This window comes from Acartia tonsa, chromosome 9 (genome assembly GCF_053477335.1).
Source record: "Acartia tonsa isolate MP-2025a chromosome 9, ASM5347733v1, whole genome shotgun sequence".
In the NCBI taxonomy this organism is placed as follows: domain Eukaryota; kingdom Metazoa; phylum Arthropoda; class Copepoda; order Calanoida; family Acartiidae; genus Acartia; species Acartia tonsa.
Genome location: NC_137268.1, coordinates 30,928,104 through 30,945,205, shown reverse-complemented (window position 1 = coordinate 30,945,205; position 17,102 = coordinate 30,928,104). Strand labels below are relative to the sequence as shown.

At 30.6% G+C, this 17,102-nt stretch overlaps 1 protein-coding gene across 21 annotated transcripts in view; it reads left to right on the top strand.

Annotated features, from left to right (window-relative positions):
* The window catches only part of LOC145328765 (uncharacterized), a 173,387-nt gene extending 160,913 nt beyond the window's left edge, over positions 1-12,474 (top strand). For 18 of the 21 annotated variants that reach the window (XM_080172596.1, XM_080172600.1, XM_080172599.1 and 15 more), the window contains 12 exons: positions 293-378; positions 902-1,011; positions 1,695-1,754; positions 2,395-2,496; positions 3,040-3,154; positions 3,913-4,014; positions 4,467-4,657; positions 5,837-5,993; positions 6,509-6,562; positions 10,267-10,369; positions 10,892-11,083; positions 11,609-12,474. In XM_080172596.1, coding sequence (XP_080028722.1) covers positions 293-378; positions 902-1,011; positions 1,695-1,754; positions 2,395-2,496; positions 3,040-3,154; positions 3,913-4,014; positions 4,467-4,657; positions 5,837-5,993; positions 6,509-6,562; positions 10,267-10,369; positions 10,892-11,083; positions 11,609-11,729 — 1,393 coding nt within the window. In that variant the 3' untranslated portion in view covers positions 11,730-12,474. Of the gene's footprint in view, positions 1-292; positions 379-901; positions 1,012-1,694; positions 1,755-2,394; positions 2,497-3,039; positions 3,155-3,912; positions 4,015-4,466; positions 4,658-5,836; positions 5,994-6,508; positions 6,563-6,960; positions 7,022-10,266; positions 10,370-10,891; positions 11,084-11,608 lie in introns of all 21 variants that reach the window. The other 3 variants (XR_013882591.1, XM_080172595.1, XM_080172597.1) reach the window with 3 other exon arrangements.
* Positions 12,475-17,102: the final 4,628 nt, after the last annotated feature.

Here is a 17,102-nt window from a genome sequence, read left to right as displayed (position 1 = left end):
TCATTGGTTATTTGTATTGTATGACGTCATTTTATTATAGACGCTATAAACTGCTTCTTTCTGAAAGTAGTTACTGTATATATTTTGCAATATATATGCAGAAAAAAATTCTTTCAATGTTGTATGTATTTATATTTTACAAAAAGGAATTCTTCAGTTCAAAATATCGTAATGAAAGAAACTTAAAATAGAAAAAATTGTCTCCAAATCCCTTGCAATAAATATAGTAATAATAATATCTGGCTATCTACCATGACGATAAACACTTTTTTATTGATGGTTTTCATTCTAGGTACCGTGAAATTGATATTCCTGGATCACCCTTCCAGTTCACAGTTGGACCCCTACAGGATTCAGGCTCACATCGTGTACATGCAGGTAAAAATTTTTAGAACATGTTTTTATAAGAGCATTTTTCCTTTCATTGACAAATGTTATGGTTTTGTAGTTTTCTATATAAGCAAATTGGAGAGACAAATTTTCAAGGGGTAGAGCACAAATTCATGAGGGGAGGGATTTGGTTTTGCCTATACAGCCTATCACTCCTCAGTAAAAATCGTGTCCACGTTCATGATCTCTTATGAATTGTATACCTCCTCAAATCCTCTGATCATCATCTTAAATATTTATTTGTAAAATTCTATATAATTATCCTTAAACATTTCAAATAGTATCTGAATAAATTGAGATACACAAACTGTCAATTAATTCAATATTTTAATATTATTCCATTAAAACCAAAAAAAAAAGAAAGAAGTTGACAGATACGCCCAAGGGGCTGTGGGTAAAGGGGTGATTACCCCCCCCCCCCCCTTAAATGAATTTTTTAATTCCCCCCCCCCCCCACCAATAAAAAAGCTTGTACGTCCTTGGAACATTGGTAACCTAAACATTTGTCCAGGTGGACCTGGCCTGGAACGAGGTATGCAGGGAGAGCCAGCAGAGTTCAATGTTTGGACCAGAGAGGCTGGACCTGGATCTCTGGCCATTTCTGTTGAAGGACCTTCAAAGGTATATACTTCTGAAAATATTTAAACTTTTCGAATATTTATATCTATAATACAAAGTAGAACGATGTCTGTCTGTCCGTCTGTCCGTCTGACCGTCTGTCCGTCTGTCTGTCTGTCCCTTAAGATCTCGGTAACCACTGAACCGATCGGATTCTACTCTTTAGGGTATCTACCTATCCTGTGGTGGTTTTAAGCTATTTTCTCAGGGGGTGGGACACCCCCAACCGCCCCAAAAACCAAAAAATCCCCCCCCCCCATTTTTTTTTTTTTTTTTTTTTTTTTTTGAAGGAGATTTCCATGGTCCTTTACGATTTTCGCAATATTTTTTTTGTATCACCTCTTGGGGCAAAGCCCCTAGAGGCTAGGGGCGAAGCCGCTAGTATTTGAAATAGAAACAATGAAGAAAAAAAATTATGCAAGAAATCGTATTTTGTAGCTTTGTTTAATGCTCTAGAAAAATTGGGATTGATATGACCGATTTGGGTCTACTTATTCTATTGACGTTATATAGTAAAAGGACAGAGATGGTGTGTAGGGTATTTTCTGACGTCAATAGAATAGGTAGGTTAAAAGCAGTGACCTCTATCCCTATTTTGCTAGGGCACATTAGACTAATCTTGTAATTCTTGATTCCAAATAAGTGGACAACTATATATAGAAAAATATATTTTTATTTTGTTTTAGGCTCAAATAGACTTCAAGGATAGGAAAGATGGATCCTGCTATGTTTCATACACTGTAGAGGTAGGCCGCTGTCAAATGCTTTGTTAAGTTCAAACATGCATTAAATAAGACGTGATAATTATAAGCTTGTTTCGTTTTTGTCTAACTTTACAAAGGGTGTCTATTTTTCTATTTTTATAATCTATCTGTCTATCAATTTATTTTTTTATCTCTGTCTGTCAATTTATATATTTCTATCTCTCTGACTATTTGTCTGTCTATACTCTCTCTATCTGTCTATCTTTCTATCTGTCTATCTTTCTATCTGTCTATCTATCTATCTATCTATCTATCTATCTATCTATCTATCTATCTATCTATCTATCTATCTATCTATCTATCTATCTATCTATCTATCTATCTATCTATCTATCTATCTATCTATCTATCTATCTATCTATCTATCTATCTATCTATCTATCTATCTATCTATCTATATATCTATCTATCTATCTATCTATCTATCTATCTATCTATCTATCTATCTATCTATCTATCTATATATCTATCTATCTATCTATCTATCTATCTATCTATCTATCTATCTATCTATCTATCTATCTATCTATCCATCTATCTATCTATCTATCTATCTATCTATCTATCTATCTATCTATCTATCTATCTATCTATCTATCTATCTATCTATCTATCTATCTAGGAGAGTGGAGAGTACAGTGTAGGGATAAGATTCAATGATCAACATATCCCGCACTCTCCCTACAGAGTCTTTATTATTCCAAGATCCTTACATGCTGATAAGGTTGGTATTTATATTTCAATATTCTTAATAAAATCACGCAACCTTTCAAAGAAACAAAAATTTCAATAATTTAGGAGGTCAAATTTGATTCTCTTAATGTTGGTCTTTATAATGACACTAGCGGCTACGCCCCTAGAAGCCTCTAGGGGCACTGGTAGGAGGGGGGAAAGTCGACTTCATCTCATTTTAAATTTGAGTTAAAAAAGAGTTTTTTTTAAAATAAGTTAAAATATATTAAAATATTTTGGGGGGGGAGGGGGGTGAAGACACCCTCTCCAAAAATAGTTGAAAACCTTCCCAGGACCTATAAGAATATTCACTGTAAAGGAGAACAATATCGGTTCAGCGGTTAGCGAGATCCTTCGGGACAGACAAAAAACGCTTACTACTTTATATAATAGGATTATTATTAGACAATTAGATATAACCTTTATAATTCGACATAAACCATTTAAAAGGTACAAACCACTACCCAAGGTATTGATTAATGATGCAATAAATTGACAAATGTTTGCTCTAAAACATTATTTTTTCTATGTTTAGGTTCGAGTGTCAAACTTTAGCCGAGATAAAATCAGTGTAAACACTCCCCAGGCAATTTTGGTTGCTAAGAATGGTGCACAAGGAAACCTGCAGTGCAAAGTTGTCTCACCAACAGGTACACATTTTTTCAGTGGTCAAAGGAATAAGACAATGGTTGATAAATTAATGTACGTCCCCAATGATGATTAAATTACCCCGTCTGTAGATCATAAGTTGTGGACACTAGAGGGAGAAAGTGTTAAATAACTGTATCTCCCCATCGCAGCCGTCTTGTGTAACCTTTCTATTGGGTCATTGAAAATCAACCAATAGTATCGCTTATATTACACAGCCAAGTAGCAGAAAATAATTTAGAAGCAGACAAAAATGGTCTTTGAAAAATGAAGGGAGGTAGTTTTCTGTATATACATCTATACTATAGATAGATCTGTTGAGCCAAAGAATTAGAAAACGATATGTTAAAGTTTTAAGGACTATAATTAATAAACATATCATTGTCCCCTCCCTCCCTAAATTTTCTAATAGAACAGAATAATAAAAGTTATAGATAAAAACTGATTTAGTGAAAACTTTGTCTTTTTAGTGTCTTATTTGCTAATCGAATGGTCAGGGTAGATAAATTTTAGCAAAGCCTTTTTTTAATTCATTTTTGCTTTGTTTTTGTTATTGTTGTTATTAATGACACATAAGCCTAAAGAAAATTCGGTAAGATCTCGTAAATGACAGTGCCAATCGTTTAAAAGTTTTTTAGTTTGGGTAGGGCAGGTTTTAGGCTTTTTAGAGGAGGTTGTGTTTAGTTACTCTAAAGATATCAAGAAAGAAAAAATTCTCATAACTTTTTTTTCAAATTGTTATAGAGGTTTTCTTATATAGGCCGGGAGGACGATTGTTATGTGAGCCAAGTTAGCCAGGATGAATACAGCGTCAGATATGTACCAAGAGAAAATGGAACACATTTTCTACATGCTAAACTAGGTAGGTTTTTGTGCACTACAGACTGACTGACATATAGACAAAATAAGAAATAAAGTACTCATGTTAATTTATATTAAGTATCCTTTTGGAAGATTTTACCTGTTTGATTATAAACAGGATATTGACTGACAAACAGTAACAACTAGAAAGAAATGCTACTTTATAGTTCCCCTATGTTATTTATTAATAAGTACACGACAAAGACCAAATTGCTGCAAAATTGTGTCAAAAATCATCCATGTGACATAAAAAATGAGGGATTATCCATCTACCTCTTTTATGATGACACATGAATCATTTTTGACACAATTTTGAAGCAATTTGGCCTTTGTCTTACCACACGAATATAACATCGACGGATGTTAAATTGATATTTATCTGAAACACTAGAATTAAAACATTTTAAACTTGTATAAATGTCAAATGTATAAATTTTAATTAATTTACTTTAGATGGCGTTCACATTCCCGGAAGCCCATTCTCAATCAAGGTCGGTGATGACCGGGTCCGCGGGGATGGCAGTGTCAGAGTCCTGGGCAACGGTGTTGAGCGGGTGACCGTTGGTCAGCGGGCATCATTTGTCATTGACACAAGCGAAGTTGGTGCTGGCACTTTGTCAGTCACTGTCGACGGTCCTTCTAAGGTAAGAGAAGCTCTTTATAGTGGCTATATAAAATGACGTCATATTAGAATACTCCATTATTTAAATATGACGTAACTCGGGATATTGAAGTTTTTATATTTATTCCCTTTTTTAAATACCTATTGGTCCTGTGGTGGTTTTAAGCTATTTTCTTGGGGGGTGGGACATCCCCAACCCCCCAAGAAATGAAAATTGTCCCTCCCCCCCAAAAAAAATTGTTTTTAGGCAGTTATTTTAAAATAAATGGCAGCACCAGAAATACTTATCTTTTTTGTTTAAATTGCCCCTTGGGGCAAAGCCCCTAGAGGCTAGGGACGAAGCCGCTAGTGCTATTATAAATGTATAAATATACAGTATGACCCACGAAAAAGTATCTTTTAGGGTTTACAGCCCTTAATTCTCAATGTATCATTAAAAAAGCATATATCCGTGTTCTCTGTACATTTCCACACAAGCATATAATTATACAAGCCCCCTTTTCTGACATCACTTAATAGGGGGTTAATTAAGCTTTTTAGACTAAAAAATCATTACGTTGTAATTTTATTTTCTTCATAACTTTTTTGTTATTTAAGTTAGGATAAAAAAACAAAAACAATTTTTCTGCTATATTAATATTCATAAGTTTTATTTGGTTTTTTAATCTAAAACAATTTTGCCTGATAAGTAAGTTTTTCAAGATATCATTAAACTAGAAAGACTCAAAAAATATGTGTAAAAAAATGCTTTTAACTTAAAATCTAAATTTTTTATTTCATTCTTGTATAAAGTTTCTGCTAGTAACAAAAATAATAGGATTTCTATCTTAATTTTGCTGAAAAATTCATTTCATGTTAAAAGTTACCTTTTGGTCAGTCACTTTTTCAAAACTTTAGCTCTAAAAATCTCTGGTGTTAATGGAGATAAAATTAAATTTTTTATATATGCTTGTGTGGAAATGTAAAGAAAACACGGATATACGCTATTTTTGATGATACATTGAGAAATAAGGGCTGTAAACCCTAAAAAATACTTTTTCGTGGGTGATACTGTATAAGTATAAAGTGTTTTAATGGGTTATTCTTAAGGAAAGCTTTTATAATTTCTTCATATGGTTTTTGGCCATTTTTGTTCAGGCCTCCCCTGTCCAACAGTAGATGTTAGGAGTAAAATAACTATTAGATTTATATTTCATCATAGGTCGATATGGATTGCAGTGAGCTAGATCGTGGTTACGAGGTCTCCTACACCCCCACCATATCTGGGGACTATCTGGTCACAGTCAAGTACAACGGGATGAACGTGGAGGGCAGCCCCTTCAAGGTTGTCGCAGTCGGTGGTGGGGCTTCCTCACAAGGTTAGATCTATTTTTTTTTTCTTTTATTAAAGTGCAGGGATCTAAAGGGATAAGACAAGAGCCGAAAAATTGATGTACTATCCCAATGATGATACACAAATTTAACCCTTTAACTTTGGGGACTAGTGTAATATATAGCCCTCCTTTTTTCATTTATTAAAATGTGTAGTTCACTCTAAGTGCCTAGTTGAGCTCAAAAAAATTAAATGGGGGAGTATTTAGTTTCTTAGTTTATTATAATAGGTCAGGTTAGGTTATGTTATATTGGTTACTGGTTAGCTCCGAAGACACATTTTCACTTTTACACAAAGTTGATTTTAATGCAACTCTAAAAATATAAAGATTGAGTTAAAAAGTAGAAAAGAACTTAAGAATTAATTTTTGTTTATATAAAATTAAAATAAATTCTTTTAATTTCTAAATAAAAATAATTAGACTATAAAATTGTGTAAACTTTCTAAAACTAATTCACTCTATTCTAGTTTATAAACTAACATATGTTGGTTTGATTTTAGATAGAATTCCAATGCCATTGGACAATGAAGATTTAAAGATTTTGAAATTATTAGGTTGTGAGTAAAGCATATTTAAAGGGTTATATCATAACTATATTATTTGCATTTATATTTGCATTTATAAATTATATATATTTATTTAATTATAAATTATACTAACTTAAATAATATTAACCCAAGCATTTTGTTTTGCCTAATTCCCATTGTTTCTCAAATTAGAAATGGTTTGATTTTTAAACAGAATTGGTTAAAATTTTTGAAAACTATCCACCAAATAACTTTTTATTACTTTAACATATAGTTTTGAAAAGAGTTGTTAGGATTATTATAATTGGACTTTTTCCTAGAGGAAAAAAATTATATACTGCAATAACATAATCTATATCTATATGTATGCATTGATGCAACCTCTCCTCCGCTTGAAATTGATTATATTATATTGCATCTTTCAGGCTCTGTGCGAATGATTAAGCTTTGCCTTAGTTGTAAGTGGAAAGGAAATATTACAATGGGGTAATTTAGTGTATGTACACACACCACTGTGCAACCACAAAAGTCACCTGTAATAGTTACTTATTATAAACATCTTTCCGCGGATATAAAAATCCCTGAGATACCAAAGGCATGGGCAAACAAAACTGGTTTTAATATTTTGATTTTACATTTTTATGCATATATACGTAGGAAACTAGATATAATAAGATATGATACATGATTTTTCAGTATGGCTGAGAAACGGTTCTTATCCAGCAGTCATTAATCAGTTTCTAAGCCATACTGGAATATGAATTTAACCACAAGTAGCTGAATCATAAATTTTTAAATAAACCTTTAATTTTCTTCCATAATTTGAAGTGCACCTATCAATTAATCTGGTAAACATTGTCACTACACTATAAGTATATCTAAATTTATTTATTACTTTTGTAACTCCCAAAGTAAAAAACTAAACTAGGTCCATGAAATATTTATCATCCTCAAAATATATCCAACTTAAATTGTCTTAAAAAGCACAAATAACAACTGCACAATATCTTTACACTATATAGTAATAAAGTATGCAAAAAAAACTATCTAAGGAAATATTAAATTAAATTTATGATAGATAATTGTATTATTTTCAAATTTTATTTTTAGGATCAACTATGACACTAGGACACCTGCCATAGTTGAGCCAAAGTTAGGTGATACACAGTATGATAGTAGGATGAGGTCCTAAATTTAACATTAAATTTCTATCAGATAACAGTAAAGCAAAAGTAGTCCTTGCCCATCTTTGGTTGCATCTTTTATGGGAGACAAATTTATGAATAGCATGTTTTAAAAAATATTAAAATAAAAATCCACAAAGCATACTAGCTATTATTCATTGTGAATGATATAATAAAAACAGACACTCCTTTTCCCTTACTCATAAACTTCTTAGAACATTCATGAGTATATTGTATTCAGTTCTTATCTTCATACATGATTCACAGGAATAGTTTTATATATTTTTTTAGTTTTACAGCAGAATTCAAGCTATAAACAATATACTGCTGTACTGTGATATAAATCCTAATATTTTTCTTTGATCTGCTATATAGTTTATGTTAGGTAGGTGAGATCATTTACAAAGGCTTTATTCAATTTCCCATATGAGTGCATTCCAATCTAAGTCAGTAAGTTGATTTCAATGAAGGAAGCAATCTTCTACTTATTCTAGAATCTAATTTATATATAAAATATGGTTGAAAAATACATATTCTATGTTCTCCTTTTTTTTTGTAAAAGTAATTCATCTAAATTGCAGGGTTCTTCAGGGATAAAACAATGGCCAAAGTAATCAAGCCATTAAATAAGAAAACGTTATTATAAAGCTTTCGGAGCTATTGTAATAAACAGCCCAATGTCCACTCCCTCCCTGTCTAAACTGAGCTTGTTTTTGTTGAACTAAACCTATGGATATGATTATCCTTTTTTCGTGATAAGCAACCTTGGAGACAGTTTTATCATTCTTTAGTATCTTGTGCAAGATTGAGGACAGGGCCATGAGATAATATAAAGAACTATTTTATTTTCTGTGATGCCTTATAAGAAAACTGGGGACTAGTCCCCAAGGGAACTTTAGGGCTATTTGAAGCAGTCGAAAGTCCCAACACTTTTTTTAAAAGTAAAAAAATTTTTAAAAGTTATAGGTATTTTTTTCTAGGGGAGATTTTTCTTTGGAGGGTGGAGGTACTCTCCCAAAAAATATTTATAATACAGACAGACATTCTTTTACTTTTTGATTGGAATAAAGCAGTATTTTTTACACAATATTATGGAGGATGGACATTATAGATCTCCATTTTACTTATTATGTATTAGCTTTTATAATCACCAAGGATTGTTAAACAAGGCAGATATATACATATGTAGAGAATAAATCTAAAAAATGTTTATAACAAACGATGCATTAAATTTGTTTTTATAATGCTTGATCCTATCTTAAACTTATGCAAGATTTATCTACAGTACATTACTGTCGTTTGCTGGTTTTCTTCTACTATTTTTTTACTAGTATCATAGAAGCATTTGAAAATTTTGTATTGTGTCTTTGCGTTGTAATGGCCTTAAAAATTTTGACTTTAGAAATGACTATTTGCTGTATTTATTCATAAAATGCAATCTGAAAGAGAAAATGAAGGGAAGGGAAAGTACGAAGGGCAGGGAAGAAGGGGACATTGGGCTGTTTATTACACCAGTCCCCAATGTCTTATAATGTCATTTTCTTAATTGTTGCCTAACAACTTTTGGGACTTGATTGAATATTTTTTGATTGGTTTATATAATTGAGTGTCCAAACGTTTCAACCACTAATTGTAATCTACAGAAGTGGTAACTATGTTTATCATCATTGGGGACGTACATCAATTTATCGGCCATTGTCATGTCCCTTAGATCCATGACAAAAGAAGTATGAAAGGAAGGTAAAGAAGAGAGGTCAGGCAACTGCCAAGCCCACTTTCCTGGGAAATTATTATCCTTGATAAAAGAGTTCTTATCATCAAGCAAATAAAACTGTAAGCAAATAAATAAGTAATTGAGGATATTCTATAAAAAGAAAAGTAACTTGTAACTATAAGTATTTTCCAATAAAAAAAAATATTTTTGATTTAATTTTTAGTTATAATGTAAAAACATCTTTTTGAGTTACTTACCAGTATAAGAAGCTTAAGCCTTTTAGTTTTAGTTTTAACTATACCATTGGTTTTAAAACATCCTTTAAATATTTAAAATTATCACTAATTTTTAAAATGCCAGCAGATTTAGTTATCCAGGATGTTAAGGACCCTAGTAAGTTTTCATAGAACAAATAGTTATTAATTATTTTTTTTATTTTTGTAAATGACAAGCACATCACAAAAAATTACACTTTAAATTAAAGATAATAAATAAATTATTCAAGTTAATAATGCATGAGCATAAAATATTATTTATAAATACACTAAAATTATAAGTTAGTAAACAAATAATCATTTTATCCTAAAGCTTTATTATTACAATAGAAACTTATTGATTTAAAAAAGGAGAAATTAAATAGTGATAATAACATATTTTGTTCTAATATAAATTTTTTATGCAAATACAATTGAGTAAAAAGAAAACCTAAGTTTAATACAACACATTCTGTATAAATAAAATAATAATTGAACAAAAATATGAAATAAGCCTGTATGTAACAACTTAATAAAATCTAAGGAGCCCAGCCACTCTATAATTGTATAAATGTTTAGGTACAGTGAAAGCACGTCGTGAGAGTACTACAATGTCAATGGAGACCATCCAACATACAACATATAAACAAGAAACTATGTTCTCGGAATCTAATACATCTAGGTAAGAATATTTTTTTCAGCCAAGCCATAATATAATATTTTTTAGGGGGTTAGAGTAGGTTAGGTATGGGTTAGAAGAACCCTAATGGATAGTACTTGTAAGATGTTTTTAAAAAAAATTCTTTTAAAATTTTAAGAAGTTAGGAGAATTATTTTATTTATTTTTACCAACCAAAGACTAAATCAATAATTACATTCATAAATAACTATTACAGTACAGACAATAATGTCGATTAAGATATCAGTAAATTTCAAAGTTTAGGTTAGAAATAAAATATAAAAATCATCGCTACTATTATGAGAACTTGTTTTCTTTTGGAAGCTTACCTAGATATGGTATTAGCTTTTTTTTGTCATTTTTAATTACATAGAGTGATCAACACAGTTTATTTATGGTATGTTATGTTTTTTTGATTGAAGTCCAACTCACCGCGTTTCATTGTTTAATTTTAGAAATGAATTAGTCAACATGTTTTTTAAAAGAGTACTTTTTTCATAACTTTTAAATTCATTGTTTTATTAGAAGTTCCAGCCGTAAGCTGCCAATCCAATTCAACTCTGACGCAGCGGAGTGTTCAGCCGCGGGCACGGGTCTCCAGGAGCCGGTACTTGGCCGCCAAAACTCATTCAGTGTTGACTGCAGCAAGGGGGGAAATAATGTGTTGTATGTCGGTGTCTATGGACCAGATTCTCCTTGTGAAGAGGTGCAAATAAGGTAAGCAATGCAGTAATTAATGAAAGACATGAAGTAGTAAGGTTTTTTTGTCTGTTGCTTAAGATTTCGATAACTATTGGACCGATTAAGGACTAAATTTTATGGAAGCTTAACATAGGTAGTGGGGTGGTTCTTTGCTATTTTATTCATAGATTTAAATCTTGGGATGGTCTTTAGCTTTTTCATTCTTCCCTTCCCTACGAATACAGAATCCCTAAATGCAAGTTTCGCAGCCGCTCTAATATAATTTTATAGATAACATTCAAGGTAGACTGAGCAGGATAAAAAATATATAGAAAGATATAAAGATAGAAAAATAAAAAGACACATAAAAAGACAGATAGATAGAAAGAAAGAAAGATAGATAGATATAAATACCGGGAGATAACCAAAATGTTTGAAATATGTATATGCAGATAGACAAATACTCATATGGTCGGCAACTGAACAGACAAATAAGAAATACAAAGAAATAACAATAACATTTGTAAACTGGACTCTAACAAAGCCTTTGGTAATTTTCAGACATGAGGGAAACCGCCAGTATAGAGTATCCTACTGCCTCAGAGACAGAGGAGACTATCTTATCTTTGTGAAATGGGGAGATGATCATATTCCTGGCAGCCCCTTCCATGTCCAAGTCTAATTTGATATCAGGATCATTCATAAATTTGCCTGGTAAAAAAATCGTCGAATTTTTCTAATGTAAAAAATCTATGAAAGAAAAATGTAAAAATGCACGAATTTTAAATATCTACTTTGCATATTATATAGAAACAGCATTAAAATATACTTTGCTTTATATTATTTTTAAATACTAACTTTTAGTTATCTCGATTTAAAGTTTTTCTTATGATTTCAGCTCACGGTTTTCATTTGAAAAGTTTAAATGAGATTTTTCTAGTTGTATAATAGTACATTGATCTTTTTATATATTATTTTGAAAATTGTTTTATTTCATTTCATAAATTAATAATTATTAAATTTTCTTTTTGAATATATACCAGTGGAATTTTAAATATAATGTTGTTGTTATTTTTTCAAATCTTTTTTATGTTTGTTTATTATGATAAAAACATTCGGAATTATTTTGATAGTAGTTCATGGCAGAATATATTTGTTATTTTATTAATTATTTAATTATGTTTTTTTTTCATGTTTGATATAAAATTAAAATATTTATGTTTATGCTGATAAATTGGTGCCAATTTAGTTTTTATAAAAATATACATGACGTATTTTTATACATATTTGTATATTAAGAAAATATGAAATTTTATAAACTTTTAGATTTGATATTATTATGCTTTTGCTAGTTAAAAAAAATGTTAAAAGTGTTACTATATTTACTGCTTAAGCCTTGTAGATTTAATAAACTGTAAAAAAATTAACATTGTTTTTTACTATGAAAAAAAAACAGATGAAGCCTAAACAGAAATCCTTATACATCTATCTAAACTTTACTTGCATGAATACAAGTAAAAAAAGACACACAGTTTATGACTTGTTTTTGAAGATGCTTCACTTAATCGTTCATAGAATCATAGATTCATCATCGTTAAAATAAATTAATGTAAAAACAAGGATGACAACGTCCATAAGTAGCGAAGCTTAAAAATTATGGACATACATATACGCAAAAAAAAAAAACTATAGAGCAGTGTAATACAAATTAAACATAAAATAATTCACGAAACCATTATGATTTATAATGTGAAAATCTAGGAATCGATCTAGCACCACAACAAATAAGTAAATCTTAATGAAACTTTGAGAAAAAATGTAAAATATGAACTTATTTAATACCTGAAAATTTCAGCCGTCCATCTGGACTATGATTTGACTAAAACCTTGATCACTTTAAAAGCTAGGAATCGATCTATCACCCCAACCCAAATCATTGAAACTTTATAGAAGTATTCAGAATTTAAACTTATTTAATCCCTGGAAATTGCAGCCGTCTATCTTGAAAAGGAGTCGAGAAAATCATGAAAACTTAAAAATCTAGGAATCGATCTAGCACCCCAATTAATTGACATATCTTAATTAAACTTGGTGAAAATATGAAGAATGGGAACCTATTTAATATTTAATATAAAATCACGTTTCTCCCAAAACGTTTCAGACGGACGGAAGGACAGACGGACGTTTCAAATTATAGAGTTCCTGCACTACTAAAAATATAAAAGCAGTTAAAAAGCTGCCTAAAAGCAATCTAACTGCCATGGGTGTTTTATAGCTGAATTTGCTAATAATTATAAGATTTTAAAAAAAGAGTCATTCATGTTTCTTATATAGTATATGTTGAAAATTAAGTTTCCCCCACTTTGTGTCTAACAGACAGACGGACAGATAGACAGATTGACAGACGCAATAATCCCTTAAAACAGTGGGAAATTTGATTTTGATATCCTTATCTACAATTTTTTTTAAATCGGTTCAAAAACACCAGGTATGTGGGAAAATGTGAAAAATATAAAAATAGCCAAAAACCTGCTAAAAAGTAGTGTGACCCTTATGGATGTTTATATACTACAAAGATATCTAATTTAATATCCTTATCTACAAAAAAAATTGTAATCGGTCCAAAAACACCAAATATATGAGGGAAAATGGGAAAAATATAAAAATAGCCAAAAACCTGGTAAAAAAAACTGTCTGACCGACATGGTTGTTTTATACTTAATTATACTTTATATTAATGGGAATGTTGACAAGAAATTTCAGCCTTCTATCTTTTATAGGAGCCGAGAAAATCACATTTCCTCCACTTTATCTCTAACGGACAGACGGACAGACATTTCGAATTATAGAGTAGCTTCGCTACTAAAAAGCAGTAAAACAAGGATTTCAGTCGTTTGTTCAACCGACGAGTTTTTGCTTTTAAAATTTAAAATACAGGGTAAACTGTTTAAGGTTAAAATTTTTAGATCTTGATTTTGTAGATTAGTATAACATGCTTAAATTAACGATAAGAGCTATCCTTTCCGGACTGACCCTAATTATAGAAAAGCTTCGCTTTTTAAAAAAATCATTAGGTGAAAAATGAACATTATGACTTATGATTAAAGTGATGGTTATATAGAGAGTTGTTGTGCTTTGTAAACAGGGATAATCATTTCAAGTTGGATAACTAGTGGACAAAATTAACGATAAGAGCTAAGCGTTGCTTGCAGACATGCGGAAGGATGGTTAGACGGACGGACCCTAAATGTAGAAAGGTTTTGATTTAATGATATATTTTTTTTATCATCCGTAGACAATTTTTTTGTAATAAAATAGAAGCCCATCTGGAATAGTTATCTATCGCATCATATTATAAACAGTTTTCCGGGGATATAAAAATGTACAATTATAAGATTAAACATGCGCCTTCAACATCTCGGGTTTTTTATCTTTTGTTAGTACATTTTTTATATTCGTAGAGAACTGGAAATAATACGATGCTATACATAATTTTTCAGTATGGCTGAGAACAGGTTCTAATCCACCGGATATAAATCGGTTTCGAAGCGGTTCTGGAAAAAAAATATCACAATATCACCACCAAGAGCCGTGTAAGTTAAATCATCTTAGTAACAAATTATTAAATGTACAAATAAATTGTACATTGTAATACAGGGTGTTTCAAGAGAAATGAGTTCTTTTTAAACTTAATTATACAATCTAAGAAAAAAAAATATATATATTTACATTGGAAAAACCTGTTATGGGACATTTCACATTTATGTTTCAAATATTTAAAATTGTATTTCAACAAATTATGCATGAAAAACCGGTTTTTCAAAAGGCCTTATTGTAGGGGGTCAAAAATATACTAGGTCACCTGTAGAATCAGACAGTAGAGCTTAAATTTTAATTAAGCCCCTGATTAACTTTTTTGCGGGAATTTAAAAATTAATTTTTACTGTTGCATGGAACATTTTTGTATTGAGCAAGAGGGTAAAATTGTTGCTTACAGAACAATTTCATATTATTCAGTTTTTATATATACAATAATACAATAAAAAAAAACATTACTCTGTTCAATGGAAAAAAAATTTTTTCTAAAACAATTAATTGCATTAAACAATCTAACATAATACTATAAAACACATGATGCTAAGAACAAACCAATAAGAAATCTTGTTTTCTTTACATTTCAGAAAGAGTGTTTTCACAAAGTGACTTATTTCCAATGTAGTTAAATAATTTTTATTTAATTAAAAAGAAAAGAATGAAAACCATACACATAAAGGATACATACTTTTTAAAAATATGAAAGAGATAAGTTTGAATAATCTTATTTTATATCATATTTGTATATGTGACAAAAATAAATTTTACCCTACAAATTTAACCCTTTACTGCCAATGTGTTTTAAATGGGTGATAGACCACAAACATGTTAATGTTAATTCATTGCTGTATTGTAAAGAATTAAATTTTTAATGAAATTGGATTGATGAAATCAAAAGGCCTAATTTTACTCTTTACCAGAATACAATATTTATGAAGCAAAACACTCTAAAAGCTACGAATTTTAGCCCCATAAAAAAAGACCTTTTGCTCTGGACAAAAATGTTCCAAGCAACAGTAAAAATTAATTTTTAAATTCCCCCCAAAAAAGTTAATCTGGGGCTTAATTCAAAATTAGTCTCTGCAGTCTGATTCTACTGGTGTCATAGTATAATTTTGATATATCTTTTAAAAAAAGGTTAAAAACAGTTTAATGAACCATGGACCAATTTAAAGGTTGTACAAAAAATGATTATATTTTAAAATTCAAACTGCGCGGCTTGTGTTAATAGTAGATAAATGTTATTCATACTGTTAGAATCGCTATAAGCTCTAGTTTTTGGATATTTCTCTTGAAACACCCTGTAGTTTGTGGTAACTAAAATTCTGGATCAAACCTGTCAAACTGGAAACATTTCTAGAAGGCGTATGGGGAGAATAGATATAATTTAGATACATTCTCTATAAATCAGCCAATTGGAGAATAGTTGAATTTTTTTACCTTGGAATTTTTTTGTCGTTCGTATTATTGGTATTTCTTCTCTCGTTTGGCATCAGTGGCGTGCACAAGTTTTCACCAGAGGGGTGCACGAAGCTTACGAGAAAATTTTTACACCCCTCCAAACCCAAAATTAAGAGTTTGATCTTTAGGTGGGTATGAGACATAAAAAAAGAGTTATAATATAATTTAATGGGGGTGTACAACCCCCTTTGCTCTTATAGGGGTGTAGTAACAGGGGGTTGTAGTCCCTTTTAAAGGGGGCAAAAGGGGGATGGACACATAGGGGGTTGTATCTACCCCCTTTGCATACATTATGTATTCGATTGAGTATAAAGAAATTCTAAATTGTGTTGGATATGTTGAAACCGGTTTGTGGCCATTTCCCTCTCCCCCTTTATGGCCTGAAAATGGGGAACACTTTAGCTTTCATGAAAAATCTTAAAAATGGTTTCAATAAGTGGGCTCGTATAAAACCCTTAGCTGACGATAACGTGAACAGTCTTAAATAATTTATTTTAAAAGGTTTTTTTTTTATTTTCATTTGGGGTTTATGGTTTTTAGTGTTGTTTTTTACGATTGTAATAAGTTTTTTTGTATTCATGTGATATTATTGAAATTTTATACAGAGACTACCAACTACTTTAACTAGCTATGTTTAAAATTTCATTGATCTACATTGAAAGGCCAACGAGTTAACGACACTCAAAGACAATCAACATTTCTTATTTAATAGTATAAAAAAGACTTTTTTAAATGTAGTACCTATGGACAAAGATTGCATAACTATAGGGGTTTTAATGTAAAAATCGGGCACAAAGCATAATAGAACTGCAATTCTTATTTGCCTAAGGAATCTACACAAAAAATTTCAGACTCCTTTCTTTATTTTTAGTGGTTTATTTTTGCACAAAAAGTTAATGTAAATTTTGTTACAGGAAAAAAATAATTGATCCGAAATTTAAACCTAGTAAATGAAAACTAGCATAAATCTTGCCATGTGGGTCTGCCCCCAACCCCTTAC